This window comes from Sebastes fasciatus, chromosome 13 (assembly GCF_043250625.1).
Source record: "Sebastes fasciatus isolate fSebFas1 chromosome 13, fSebFas1.pri, whole genome shotgun sequence".
Taxonomy (NCBI): domain Eukaryota; kingdom Metazoa; phylum Chordata; class Actinopteri; order Perciformes; family Sebastidae; genus Sebastes; species Sebastes fasciatus.
This window is the reverse complement of record NC_133807.1, coordinates 33,358,249-33,374,373: the sequence shown is the minus strand read 5'-3', so window position 1 is coordinate 33,374,373 and position 16,125 is coordinate 33,358,249. Positions and strand designations below refer to the sequence as shown.

Here is a 16,125-nt window from a genome sequence, read left to right as displayed (position 1 = left end):
AATGTTGGAAAAAAAAAGTCGGAAAAATACTGAAAAAAATGTCTAAAAAAAAAGGTTTGAAAAATGTCGGAAAATAAAGTCTTAAAAATGTTGGAAAAAAAGTCTCAAAAATGTTGGAAATAAAAGTATCAAAAATGTCTGAAAGAAAGTTTAAAAAAAGTCTAAAAAAAAGTTTGAAAAATGTTGAAAAGAAAGTCTTAAAAAAAGTTGGAAAAATGTTGGAAAATAAAGTCTAAACAATGTTTGAAAATAAAAAAGTCTGAAAAAAGACTGGAAAAAAAGTCTGAAATTTTTATTTGAAAAATGTTGAAAAACAAGTCTAAAAAAAATTTGGAAAAATGTTGAAAAAAAGTCTAAAAAGAAAGTTGGAAAAATGTTGGAAAATTAAGTCTAAACAATGTTTGAAAAAAAAGAGTCTGAAAAATGTCTTAAAAATAAGTCTGGAAAAAATAGTGAAAAATTAAGGTTGAAAATGTTGGAAAATAAAGTCTGAAAAAGTCTGAAAAATAAAGTTGGAAAAATGTTGGAAAAAAAAGTCTGAAAAATGTCTTAAAAATGTCTGAAAAATAAGTCTAAAAAAAGTCTGAAAAAAGTCTGGAAAAAATATCTGAAAAATTAAGTTTGAAAAATGTTGGAAAGAAAAGTCTGAAAAATGTTGGAAAAAAAAAAGTCTGAAAAATGTCTGAAAAATAAGTCTAAAAAAAAGTCTGAAAAAAGTCTGGAAAAAATAGTGAAAAATAAAGTCTTAAAAATGTTGGAAAAGAAAAGTCTGAAAAAATGTCCGAAAAAAAAAGTTTGAAAAAAGTAGGAAAATAAAGTCCAAGCAATGTCTGAAAAAGGTAAAAAAATAAATAATTATAAAATAAATATGAAATTAATCTTTAGTAGCAGCCCTAAAACAGTTTATATGAACTAGTGGTGTATTTCAAACCCATTGCATTCAATTTTTAATTTTATTAAGAATTAAAGTAAATTGTGTGCTGGCAAACAATAAAAAAAAATTACCATTACTGTAGTACAACGACAACAGCTGCAATTTATCATAATTCTATTAATTGTAACTCTAAGAAATGTATACAAAAAATAATAATAATAAAACACAACTTCTCGAAGCCCCCTGTGGCATTTTCAAATTGCTTGTTTTGCCGCAAAAAAATCAAATAAAAAAATCCAAAGATATTAATAAAAGACATTAAATTAAAGCTGGAATTAGAGTATGTTTGGATTTTTGCATTATGACAATTATCAACATTTTTGTTGATTTAATTTTATGTAAATTAATTAATTGTTTGAGCACTAATTATGACCCCCTGTGACCACCATAAGCAACCAACCATCAGCAGAAACAACACTACAGCTAATTGGTGTTTTTTTTATGTTGCTCATGTAGGCCTAATTGATTAATTAGATTCCACTTAATTCTTGTCATAGAAGTTCCTGTCAGACTAATTGGTACCAAACTCTGTTAAAAACTACAGTCTTTGCATAGTAAACTGGGTTCTGAAGCTCCATACTCACCCTTCAGCTCTTTTATTCTGAAGGTATTTCCCCTCAGTGTTTCTGGTCCTTGCATTGACTCACTGCAGTCAGCTTGACGCAGCTCTCCTTCAGCTCTCCGAGGTGGACAACTGTCTTTTTCTGCAGGGACATTTCCAGGACAGGACACCGAGCAGCAGCAGAGACGTATCGATCTCTGATCCGGTCAAGATGTGTATCATCTTCCTGCATCACAGTCCAGGATGATGCAAACTAAACACCCAGTTCAGTTACATTCCCCACCAACCAAACTTCATTATAAATACAGCAGTTTAATGTTACTGGACGTATATGCATGTATGCACCTTGTAAAACATGAATTTAAGTGTTTATTATGAATCATTGCTGCTTTTTGTTTAATTCGGCATAGAAATAATACACCAAACTCCATTATAGATCTAGCAGTATAATGTTACTTAACTTGTATGCATGTATGCACCTTGTAAAACATGAATTTAAGTTTTTCTTACTACTCATTGCTGCTTTTTGCTTAATTCTGCATAGAAATAATACACCAAACTCCATTATAAATCTAGCAGTATAATGCTACTTGACTTATATGCATGTTTACACATTTTAAAACATGAATTTATATTAATATAATTATTATAATAAGTAATACACCAAGCAGCACTTTATTTCCAGAAAATCTATCTAGATTTCAACATTTTTTTATCACAGATTATAGTTAAATAGTTGTTTAACTAACACTGTCACTGTCAAATGTTATAAAACTCAGAGCTTGCATTGCTAATTGGCAAAATAATTAACAGCTAATGTCAGCTAGATTAACTAGTAAAATGTGATTTGTTTCTTCGACATATCACAGCATATATATATTAAGCCACCGTCCAGCGTTGCAGACTGTATTTATATATATATATATATATATATATATAGGTAACCAATAATTATAAAAGAAATAAAGGGATAAATAAAAACAAACAAAAATAAAATAAAGTAATTTAAAAAAATCATATAAAACACAAAACATGCCAGGGGTTAATATAAATAAATAAATAATAGTAACTTAAGTAAAAACATTAAAATGGGAACACAAATTCACCCTTTTACTAGCCTTTTTGTTTTTTTTAGGAAGATATTGTCTTATAAACTGTAGTTCCATTTATTTATTGAAAACATTAAAATGAGATTTAACTCTCTCAAATTTGCATTTATGAATGTAAAACTTTGCGACAATGATAATGAGATTAATTAGAAAATATTCTCTTTCATATATTGTGTTGAAACTTAAAAAAAAAAATACATTTTCCACATCTCTGGAACTCTGGAGTTCTGCTTCTTCAGTACTTTACATTTAATTCCTTTTTTTTTTACTACATTTCAGGGGGAAATATTGTACTTTTTAATTCACTACATTTATTTGACATCCTAAATTACGATTAATTAAGATTTTTAAAAAAAACAAAGTGTAGGAGATAAATGAAACAGTAAAACTAAAGCAGCAGGGATAAGTCAGTCGTGTAAAGTACGATTTCATATTTCTTATTTTACTTTTTTACTCAAATTAAGATTTTGCATACAAAATAAAAGCAATGCATTTAACCTTTTTGGCTTGTGACTCCTTACAAAAGAGTTAATAAAAGTCTTTTTCAGATGTCTGTGAGCAGTTACACGAGAGTGATTATATATGACTTGTAGAGTTTATATGAACTGTAATACAAATTCATACAAAACTCTGCTACAAACAGCAGAAATCCACCCAAACAACAGATGATATAACAAAAGTAAATGTTATTGCTTAGAAGAGGAACAATCATGTCACAGTAACTTTTACTGAAAGTTGATTTATGGAGTTTAATACCAACATTTTTCCCCTTTAAATTACATCAATCACAATGTAACCTGTGATTAAAATAAAGAGTAAAGTATCTGGATGCATGGTAATAAAACACCTCAAACTACATCATTTAAAAACTGGAGACACTTTACATTTTAAATGTGTTTTTATACAAAGAACTGTTTACGGCCACTGAGTTTCATCAGCTGAAGTAGTAGTAAAGGATTTTATTAATCTGATAAATCACTTCAGTCACACTTAAATCACATCAGTCAACTCATACAATGAAGGAAAAAAGTAAAGTTCATTTAATGTGTCTCTTTCTTACTGTAAAAGCAGCCTCATCAACATTCAGAAAGAGACTATAAAGTAGTTTGAAGCTGTCTGTTTCAGTAAATAACGCTAATATTACCAATAATACTACGCCCGTCTGTGATGCAACGTAGTAACGTAACGTAGTAATCTGCCAGTGAATAAAATGCTGTCAAGAATGACAACTCTTACTACGAGGAAGAAGGTAATATTAAAGGGCCAGTGTGTAGCGTTTAGGGGGATCTATTGGCAGAAAATAATATTAATAAGTATGTTTTCTTTAGTGTTTAATCACCTGATAATAAGAATTTTGTTTTCGTTACCTGAGAATGAGCTGTTTGTATGTACATAGGGAGCGGCAAAGAGTAGAGAAGCAAAGAGGCGAAACTCCGGTGTTTCTCTGACAACAGCTGCTGCCGCCATTTTGGACTGAAAACTCTTATTATATTTAGAATATCTTATTGTTCAACACAGAATATGAAAATAGAATAGAAATCATTTTGTTTTACTTTTCACTTTGTAGGCGGATGTTTTACTGGCGTCCGGTAGTCGCTTTCAGTCCAAAATGGCGGAAGCGTAGCTCTGCTGCTGGGCGCTGACGTTGCAAAACGAGTTACTGACTTTAACTTTCTTTGGGATGGAGGAGGTCCTCTCTCCACGGAGTCCGCCATGTTTCTACAGTCCAGAACGGACAAACCAAACTCTTTTCCTGCTTGAGCCGGAGTGGATAATGTTACTCGCCGCTCTCTCTCTCTCTGGCTTCACCACTCACTTCCCACGTACACACATACACTCTACGCACCGGCTCTGCTCCAGATGACCGACGCTACTCTTACAACAACTGGCTCTAGAGAGGGAAATTCACGTTTTCGCGCGTCGACCACTGTAGCTTTACAACATGCTTGGCACACGGGAGAGGCTTCACCTCACCTCACCTCACCGCTAGATACCGCTAGATACCGCCACATCCTACACACTGGACCTTTAAGTAATATTAACCCTGTCCTGTCTGAATGGGGCTTAAGACTTGCTGTACGTCAGTTCTTCAGTCTCAGTTGTACTTTCAGCCTGAACTGAACACATTCGAAAGTACAACTGAGACGTAAGTGTTTGACGAATGGAAGTTTTGACTGATTGGTGAGAATAGAAGAAAGTCATTAGATATCCATCTAATAGTTTCAGACAAACCCTGGTCTGAACTGATGTGTTTTAAAGGGAGAGCATAGAGGTCGCTGTGTTTTCTGATGAATTAAAACATTCAACAGACGTCTGGTTCTGTGTTTAACAGCGTCCCCTGAAGGCACCGCGGTTCCCAGCTGTTTCCGTCTGCAGGCTTCTTCTTCTTCTTCTTCTTCTTTATGGTCCTTTTCTCCAAACCTCCTCTCCAGAAATGAAGGTGGCTTTGACGTTGAGGGCGTCATCGAGCAGAACAAGGTCTGCAAACACAAACACAATGAATGTTTCTGTCTGCAGACACGGCGGTGTCTTTTTTAATGCAGTAAATCCTGACCTGCGTCTGATCCGTAGTCCAGGTTTCCCTTCTTGTGTCCGATGCCCAGAAGTTGAGCGGGATGGAGCGAGGCGGCCTCCAGAGCTTCCTCTACGCTGCAGCCTGTTAGAAGAGAATGGTGGAGTAGTTAGTGGAGGTTGAACAGATAAAAATGTGTGATTACTCGTGATTAACTATGGACAATCATGCAATTAATTGTGATTAAATATTTGAATTGATTGACAGCCCCAGTAACACGTTTTTATATAAATTGTAAAACCAAGGAACCAAATCGCACCTGAAGCGTGTTTAAAGTGCCGTACACACATGTCCATCGTGGTGATGCTGCCGCAGAGCGTCTTAGTGCCTAAAAGACAGAGAGAATTAAAAACACAGATGAATCAATTATAAGTCTATAAAGTCAATAAGACCTGAATCAGACTGAAAAACAGCAGAGTTCAGATACCAGATGTTTTATTTACATGTGAAATAGTTTTGTTTCCATTCAGTGGATGTTCCCACAGTGTTGCATGATGGGAGAATACTGTTGAACTTGAATGTTGAATTCGTTTTCAGTCCAGAAAAGCGTCAGTGACCCTCGATCATTATTGAACCACAACGAGTCAACTGGGCTCTAAATATTGAGTTAGTTCCTCTGCAGTCGACTGTATATGTCAATGTCAGGGGTCAGCAGCCTTTACTATCAAAAGAGACATTTTAGGCAAAAAGAAATGCAGCGAGGGCCAAAGTACAAATGTACTACGGAATATTAGGGCCACATTGAGAGAAAACATCTGAGATTTACAGAATAAAGTCGTACCATAGACCTACAACAATGATTAATAAAAATGAGAATGCAAACAAAGAACAGTTATTCATTTCCCTTTTTAAACATCCACAGGGGGCCTCTGGAGAGGAGCTGAAGAGACGCAGGTTGCTGACCTCTGGTTTATGTGTTACAGATGTGTTACAGATGTGTTACCAACATACACACATGTGTGTATGTTTGTGTTACGTCTATAAATCCATCATAATTAAATATAAAATGTGTTGATATATGTTAAAGAGGAACTTGAGACCTGCCACGTAGGCGTGGAGACCCTGGATCTCAATGACCTGCTGGCCCAGAGTGTGACGACCTTCAGGGAGACCCATCGCTGCGATGGCGTCCGTCACCAACACCAAACCTGAGGGGGCAAACAGGAAGTGACATCAAGACTTTGGCACCTGAGACATACAGTAGGTGAATCGATTGTTTTTTCCACCCCTAATGGATGTTTTAACATCGGCGGCGGGCGACATGACGCCGTGCAGAAACAGCCAACAGTAGTTCAGACAGAGAATGAGGTGAAGAGAGCAGCACTCGTCCCACTGACCTGACGGGTGAGCTCGATGAGCGATCCGGAGGGCGGCCGGGTTGGTGTGGATCCCGTCAGCGATCATGCCGTAGTAGACCGTCCTGCCTGCAGGAACCTGGTCGCTGGTCAGCAGACCCACGATACCAGGGTCCCGATGGTGGAACTGGATCACAGCAAAGACAGAAGAAGATGCTGGAAGTCACCAATCAAACCTTCAGGAGGCCACAGAGGGCAGATGATGTACGGACACATCCTTTACTGCAGGAGATATACTAATACCACACTGTAAAATACCCCGGTACAGTAAAAGTAGTGTGGGACTCACAGGCAGCATGGCGTTAAAGAGGTGAGTGATGAAGGAGGCTCCGTGATGAACGGCCTCCTCAGCCTGGGACAGGTTGGCCACTGAGTGACCTACAGGAGGAAAACAGTAACAAGCAGAAGGATCCATTAATGAGAGTCAATAAATACAGCTAACAGAAGTGTGTGATCGGGGCCCGTTCTGGACGCGACGGAGTAAATGACGCTCACCTAAGGACACAGTGATGCCCCTCTTGCAGAGCTCCCTCACCACCGATTGGCTGCCGGCCAGCTCGGGCGCCAGCGTCACCATGGTGACGTTGTCCAGGCTGCCGTAGACCTCCATCAGGTCCTCGATCCCTCGGGACTGGAAGGTCAGAAGAAACTGCTGCGGGTGAGCTCCTTTCTTCTCCTCGCTGATGAACGGACCCTCCAGATGAAAACCTGCAGACAGGAAATATACATTATACAGATATTATAGATAGATAGATAGATAGATAGATAGATAGATAGATAGATAGATAGATAGATAGATAGATAGATAGATTGATAAGCAGATAGATAGATAGATCGATAGATAGATAGATAGATAGATAGATGGATAGATAGATAGATAAATAGATAGATAGATAGATAGATTGATAAGCAGATAGATAGATAGATAGATAGATTGATAAGCAGATAGATAGATAGATAGATAGATAGATAGATAGATAGATAGATAGATAGATAGATAGATAGATAGATAGATAGATAGATAGATAGATAGATAGATAGATAGATAGATAGATAGATAGATAGATTGATAAGCAGATAGATAGATAGATAGATAGATAGATAGATAGATAGATAGATAGATTGATAAGCAGATAGATAGATAGATAGATAGATAGATAGATAGATCGATTGATAAGCAGATAGATAGATCTTATCCTTTAACATGAAGCAACCAGTAATATATAAATACAGGAATAACCTACACATGCATGATTTTGAAACAGAGCATACTGACACCTTTAGAGTCGACTCATATTCAACCAATCACTGGTATTAAGAGGCTTTGGCGGAGCAACAGAACATCGCTGACATCTTACCGAGAACTCCCGCTCCGTGCTCTCCTCCATCGTGAACTTTGACCTGAGGCACAACCTGAAACACACATGTTGATCGTGTAAGATGTTAAAACACCAACGAGGGACCTTTCTAACCGTAGTAAGGTAGACAACACTTGAACACTTATGCACTTATGTATTTGAACACTTCAACACTCGTACACTTGAACACTTGTTGTCCTTACCTTGTGGTAGACAGCAGGAGGAGAGGTGACCAGCGTGGGACAGAAGGACGTCACGCCGTGCTGCAGGATATTTTTGGCCACAAAAGAAACTCCACTTACGACGTCATCGGAGGCCTGAGAGAAGTCGATGCCGTATCCTCCTATAGGGAGAGGACGGATAACTGAGGACATGTTCTATAGGATCAATGTATCCTCCTATAGGGAGAGGACAGATAACTGAGGACATGTTCTATAGGATCAATGTATCCTCCTATAGGGAGAGGACGGATAACTGAGGACATGTTCTATAGGATCAATGTATCCTCCTATAGGCAGAGGACAGATACCTGAGGACATGTTCTATAGGATCAATGTATCCTCCTATAGGCAGAGGACAGATACCTGAGGACATGTTCTATAGGATCAATGTAACCTCCTATAGGGAGAGGACAGATAACTGAGGATGTGTTCTATAGGATCAATGTATCCTCCTATAGGGAGAGGACGGATACCTGAGGACATGTTCTATAGGATCAATGTATCCTCCTGTAGGGAGAGGACAGATAACTGAGGACATGTTCTATAGGATCAATGTATCCTCCCATAGGTAGAGGACAGATACCTGAGGACGTGTCTATAGGATCAATGTAACCTCCTATAGGGAGAGGACAGATAACTGAGGATGTGTTCTATAGGATCAATGTATCCTCCTATAGGGAGAGGACAGACTACTGAGGACGTGTTCTATAGGATCAATGTATCCTCCCATAGGTAGAGGACAGATACCTGAGGACGTGTCTATAGGATCAATGTATCCTCCTATAGGGAGAGGACAGATAACTGAGGACATGTTCTATAGGATAAATGTATCCTCCTATAGGGAGAGGACGGATAACTGAGGACATGTTCTATAGGATCAATGTATCCTCCTGTAGGGAGAGGACAGATAACTGAGGACATGTTCTATAGGATCAATGTATCCTCCTATAGGGAGAGGACAGATAACTGAGGACATGTTCTATAGGATCAATGTATCCTCCCATAGGTAGAGGACAGATACCTGAGGACGTGTCTATAGGATCAATGTATCCTCCTATAGGGAGAGGACAGATAACTGAGGACATGTTCTATAGGATAAATGTATCCTCCTATAGGGAGAGGACGGATAACTGAGGACATGTAGGGAGAGGACAGATACCTGAGGACATGTTCTATAGGATCAATGTATCCTCCCATAGGTAGAGGACAGATACCTGAGGACGTGTCTATAGGATCAATGTATCCTCCTATAGGGAGAGGACAGATAACTGAGGACATGTAGGGAGAGGACAGACTACTGAGGACATGTTCTATAGGATCAATGTATCCTCCTATAGGGAGAGGACAGACTACTGAGGACATGTTCTATAGGATCAATGTATCCTCCTATAGGGAGAGGACAGATAACTGAGGACATGTTCTATAGGATCAATGTATCCTCCTATAGGGAGAGGACAGATAACTGAGGACATGTTCTATAGGATCAATGTATCCTCCTATAGGGAGAGGACAGATAACTGAGGACATGTTCTATAGGATCAATGTATCCTCCTATAGGGAGAGGACAGATAACTGAGGACATGTTCTATAGGATCAATGTATCCTCCCATAGGTAGAGGACAGATACCTGAGGACGTGTCTATAGGATCAATGTATCCTCCTATAGGGAGAGGACAGATAACTGAGGACATGTTCTATAGGATCAATGTATCCTCCTATAGGGAGAGGACAGATAACTGAGGACATGTTCTATAGGATCAATGTATCCTCCTATAGGGAGAGGACAGATAACTGAGGAATACATTTTACTGCACAATGCATACTTTTTTAATTTAACAATTTAACAAGACTGATTGATTAATTGAGAATAAAATTGGCAGATGTATCGGAATACAAAATGATTGTTAGTTGCAGTCATTCATTAATTTATTGATTAATTGACTTGTCTCAGCTCAAAGCTTCTGAAACACCCTGAAGGCAGCACGACGTGATGTGTGTGTGTGTGTGTGTGTGTGTGTGTGTGTGTGTGTGTGTGTGTGTGTGTGTGTGTGTGTGTTACCATTGATCTGAACGTCTATAAAGCCCGGGGCGATGATGCTGCCTTCACAGTCCACACGCTTGTCAGCGTAACCCTGCTCATCAAAGAACAGCTTCTCTGGATCTAAAATCCTCCCGTCACGCACCCACAGGTCCTCTCTGCGCACACGCACACACACACGCACACATCAATGGTGGAATGTAACTAAGTACATTTACTCAAGTGTTGTACTTTTACTTAAAGTACATTTTACCGCACAATGCATACTTTCACTTTAAGTTCTTAAAGTATATTTTACTGCATAATGCATACTTTCACTTGAACTACATTTAACTGATAATACTTTTACTACAGTAAGGTTTTGAATGCAGGACTTTTACTTGTAGTGGAGTATTTCCACAGTGTGGTATTAGTACTTTTACTGCAGAAAAGGACCTGAATACTGTGTGTGTGTGTGTGTGTGTGTGTGTGTGTGTGTGTGTGCGTGTGTGTGCGTGTGTGTGTGTGTGAGAGTGTGTGTGAGAGTGTGTGTGAGTGTGTGTGTGTGTGTGTGTGTGTGTGTGTGTGTGTGTGTGTGTGTGTGTGTGTGCGTGTGTGTGTGTGTGTGTGTGTGTGTGTGTGTGTGTGTGTGCGTGTGTGTGTGTGTGTGTGTGTGTGTGTGTGAGAGTGTGTGTGAGAGTGTGTGTGAGTGTGTGTGTGTGTGTGTGTGTGTGTGTGTGTGTGTGCGTGTGTGTGTGTGTGTGTGTGTGTGTGTGTGTGTGTGTGTGTGTCGTACCTCTGCAGCCGGTGGTCTCTCAGTATTCTGCAGTTGATGAACTGAGCGATGGGAGCGTCAGACACCGACTTGTTGGACGGCATGTTTTATGTCTCAGAGACAAACTCCGTCCGTTCGGCTTCAGGAGACTGAAAGACACAGCAGAATAAATCAAACAGCTCTTCTTTGTTACACTAACAGTAACATCCCATAAACTAACTCTGAATGATTTCTGCCCTAAGGGGACACCAGAGGGAAATTTAGTGGATGCTCTGCTGTGACTTCAGGACATGACCTGAATCCTGGATTTAACCCTTTAATCCCAATCCTGACTCCAACTCTGAACCGGTTTTACAGGTTTTACTCTCACCCCCCTGCTCCATGAATAATAATAAACTCATCCTAAACTTCTGTAGACATATCAACTTGTTTGGCTTTTGATGACCACCAGCTGAAAGCCGTGTCTGGTGTACTTTCCTTTTTATTCCCCCTGCTACCATGGTCACTGTATACTGTATATGGTGATGCACCAGTATTAAATGATATCTTATCAGTGGAGGTGCAGCAGCTGACTTTGACCCCTGATCTTCTTTATGCGTTATAAGAATGTGTGATGTTGCAATGAGAGAAAAATAAATCTACATTTTACTGTTGTCTTTCATACTCTGCACACGTATATTATTACCTGCGTGACCATGATGCATTGCTGCAGATTAAACTAGCCAACAGGATATAAAGGAGTTAAAATGCAACGTACACATTAATGCAGCAGTAATATTAATCCAGAAACATCAGCTAGATAACAGGAAAACACTGATTACTGACACAGCAGTAATTTTACTATAAGTGCTTTAACTACATTTAACTGATAATACTTTTACGGGTGACTACTGTAACTACATTTAGATGATAATACTTACACACTTTTACTTTAAGTACATTTTACAATACAATGCAAACTTTTAATTTAAGTACTTTAAGTACATTTTACTGCACAATGCAAACTTTTATTTAAAGTATTTTAAGTACATTTTACTGCACAATGCATACTTTTATTTGAAGCACTTTAAGTACATTTGACTGCACAATGCATACTTTTAATTGAAGTACTTAAAGTACTTCAAATAAAAGTATGCATTGTGCAGTAAAATGTACTTAAAGTACATTTTACTATACAATGCATACTTTTACTTTAAGTATATTTTACTGCATTTAATGCTTTATTGAATGTGTGATGAGAAAAATAAATCTACTTTACTGTCTCTCATACTCTGCACATGTATATTATTATTCTACTATTCCGTCTTTGGGAAACTGTTACTCTGCTCTGTTCTCTGAGTGAAAACGCCCAACGCCAGACTCCATTCAGAAAACAGTAAGTTTAAGGTTTGTTGATCTCTGACCTGCTTTCCAGACCTTCAGAGAGACGCAGGTTAGTAGTTTGAGGTTTGGCAGAATCCAGTTGTCAACTCGGCGAACACTAAATCCACAATACAACACTTAATCCAGTTCAATGTTTAACTTCTTCAGCCGTCACCAGGTCGCTCGTCTTCTCCCACAGAAACAGACAAACAGCAATAAGCCTCATTAAACTACAGCTGTTTCTAACAGAGTTCATCGTTCATTCCGTGTTTCCATCCAGATGTTTTTCCATCAGCAGGTGAGACAAGATGAGCAAACTGTTACTGAACTCTGATCTGTAGTGTTGCTAAGCGTTTTCAGCCCAGCCTGTCTGATAGAAACAGAAACAGGGGAAACGGATGTCATGTGACCGCTGGTCAGCTGATCAAAACAGTAAAATGTCTCCCGTGACTGATATCTGATATATATATATATATAAATATAAAAAATATATATATATATATATATATATATATATATATATTTAATATTTATATATATATATTTAAATATTTTTATATATATATATATATTATTTTTTAAATATATATATATAAAATATAAAAAATATATATATTTATATATATATATAAATATTTATATATATATATATATTTAAAAAATATTAATATACATATATATATTTTTATATATAACCTATATTTTCAAAATGACAGTATACGGTGACTGAATTGTACACTGAATTTTTTTTCTTTATTTGATATGTATATGTGTTTTGGTATGTGTATATACTGCGTGTGCGTGTATGTATGTATATATGTATACAGTATATATATATGTATATATAAATAGATTTTATTTAATTTTATTATTATTATTTTTTTTTTTACTTGTGTATATTCTTTTACTTATTTATCTATTTTTTTGGTATATAATATGTTTTTCCTGTATCTATACTGGCTTATTTTATATTAATATTAGGTTTGTTAAGTTTCTTTTTACCGAGAATGTTATTACTGGGGACGTTTGTGAATGTTTGTTCTGTTGTTTCAAAAATAATAAAAAAAAACAATAAATATAATATTGAAAAAAAAAAATGACAGTATCCATAGTAACAGCAGAAAACATTAAAATAATTTACATACAGAAGAAGCATAGCGAAAACATAAACAAAGAGCTGTGACAAACATTAAAGGACAACAGAAATGAAACAAAATCAACATCAAATAAAAAAATAAAAAAGAGACCACGCGAGAGCATGACAATAATTTCACTTAAAAACATTAAAGATATTTCATACATTCATTGTTTTGTCTGGATTTCCTATCTTTAGTTATTTGGATCCCAAGATATGTGACAGAGTTTCTCACAGGAATATTAGAGATTGAGGTCACCATGCTTTCTTCCACTGGTAATAGTTATCTGATATATATATATATATATATATATATACTTGTATATATGTGTACTTGTATATATATATATATACGTATATATATATATATATACGTATATATATATATATATATATATATATACGTATATATATATACTTGTATATATGTGTACTTGTATATATATATATATACGTATATATATATATATATATATATATATATATATATATATATACTTGTATATATGTGTACTTGTATATATATATATATACGTATATATATATATATACGTATATATATATATATATATACATACATATATATACATATATATATATACATATATATGTATATATATACATACATATATATATATATACATACATATATATATATATATATACATACATATATATATATACATATATATATATATACATATATATATATACATATATATGTATATATATATATACATATATATACATACATATATATATATACATATATATATATACATATATATGTATATATATATACATATATATATATACATATATATATGCAGGAAAACGCACCGGACAGACCACAGAAACAGGAGATCTATCCCAACCTCCTCTGAATCTCTGACAGAGCAACGACCTGCAGAGATGGCAGGTCTGCAGCCAACCACTCAGGGTCAAGCTCCGAAGGTCAACCGTAAAAAGAGCTCGTTGAAGACTAGACCTGAGGATAGGACACATAAGAACCTCTCAGAGGCTCCAGCTTCTGAGGATCAGACCTCAAGTTGGTGGACCATCGGTGCTGGCGTTCTACGCAATGTAGGTAGGTGTGCTGTCGCCATCGTGGGACTAGTGGCCTATACATACATCTTAACTGCATAGTGTCACCTCGAGCGATATGAGGTGTAGTACTGTCCTCACCTCGAGCGATATGAGTCGTATAACCGTCACCTCCTGTGATATGAGGTGTTTAACCGTCACCTCCTGTGATATGAGGTGTAACACCATAACCTCGTGCTATATGAGGTGTAGAGTTTGCCTGTTCTCTCCGTGTCAACGGGGGTTTTCCTCCAGGTGTTCTGGTTTCCTCCGGCTGTCCAAAAACATGCATCATGACCTCTCACCTAACGTGAGCTGTGAAGGGTGAGAGGTATTCAGAAAACACATTCTGAAAAATATAAAAAATATAAAATAAAATAAAATTAAAAAAAAATAATAATTTTGAAGGGGAACTGAATCTGTAAAATTAAATAAGAATTAAATAAGGAAAACTGAGTATCATATTTGTGAGAAATTCTCATCATATAACGACTTTTTTTCTGGTAAACTTCTGACTTCATTTTGTGTTCACCTTGTCATTACTGTGAAGTTGTTCTTCCTGTGCTGATGCTTCCTATAATATCTTCTCACACAGCGTTTGTCTGTCAAAGGCTTCAGCAGTTCTGCCCTGCATTATCCATCGGCTCTGTGAAGACCCAAACTAACTATGTGATTATTTGTGCATGTTGAAGTCCATGAATTTATGTTCAAATTTAAAAAAGATGCCATTGACGAGTGTAAAGCAAAACAGTGTAAACATCCAGAGAAGTCTTGAATCTGTTAATACAGGGTTCTCAACCTTTTGTAACTCGAGGCACACTTCCGATTGTTCAAAAATGTCCACCTTCCCAAATAAATGACAAACTGGGCTATAAATATGTGTGATGCCACCGCTTCCCCTCACCCTTCACTGCCTGGCATTAGGAATCCAACGTTTTTATATACTGCTCCTATTTTTATACTTCCTTCTATTTAAATGGTTCATATTTTGTTACACTTTGTTTAGCTCTTTTTTACTGTGTTAGCTGATGCGTCTTGCTCTTTGCACTATCCCCTTAGCTGCTGTACACTGCACATTTACCCACTGCGGGACTAATAAAGGAATATCTGATCTTATCTTATTCAGGGTTGTATTTCCTCACCACACTTTTACTGGTTTCAAAAATTGCTTGATTTTGTGTCACTGCTTCTGTGACATACATGTCTGTAAAGGGGAGACTCGTGGGTACCCATAGAACCCATTTTCATTCACATATCTGGAGGTCAGAGGTCAAGGGGACCCCGTTGAAAATGGCCATGACAGTTTTTCCTGTTTGGAAAGGAAAGTTTGAAGCGTTATTTAGCCTCTTTCCTGACAAGTTAGCATGACATGGTTGGTACCGATGGATTCATCAGGTTTTGCAGTTTCATATGATGCCAGTATCTTCACTGTAGCTTTAAACGTGAGCCCGCTACAACCTCTGAAATACAGAATAGCAGTTCATTTAACCATTTGGCAGCACCTTCGCAGCCCACTAGGTGGCTCTCTGAGGCCCACCAGTGGTTGAGAATAGCCGTCTTGAATACAACCATTATTCTCACAAACAATACTTTGACAAGTTAGGCAATATAGATCAATAAAAACCATGAATTAATCAATAAC

The 16,125-nt window shown here is 36.8% G+C and overlaps 1 protein-coding gene across 1 annotated transcript; it reads right to left on the bottom strand.

The window, feature by feature from the left end:
* Positions 1-3,534: 3,534 nt before the first annotated feature.
* amdhd2 (amidohydrolase domain containing 2) lies at positions 3,535-12,661 on the bottom strand. The gene is made up of 12 exons (XM_074657029.1): positions 12,307-12,661; positions 10,925-11,052; positions 10,171-10,307; positions 8,094-8,233; positions 7,891-7,945; positions 7,028-7,240; positions 6,822-6,910; positions 6,515-6,659; positions 6,218-6,325; positions 5,437-5,505; positions 5,160-5,261; positions 3,535-5,085 (listed from the first exon to the last, which is right to left on the bottom strand). Exons 2-12 carry the CDS (start codon positions 11,005-11,007, stop codon positions 5,006-5,008), a joined length of 1,221 nt encoding a protein of 406 aa, XP_074513130.1. The 5' UTR covers positions 11,008-11,052; positions 12,307-12,661; the 3' UTR covers positions 3,535-5,005.
* Positions 12,662-16,125: the final 3,464 nt, after the last annotated feature.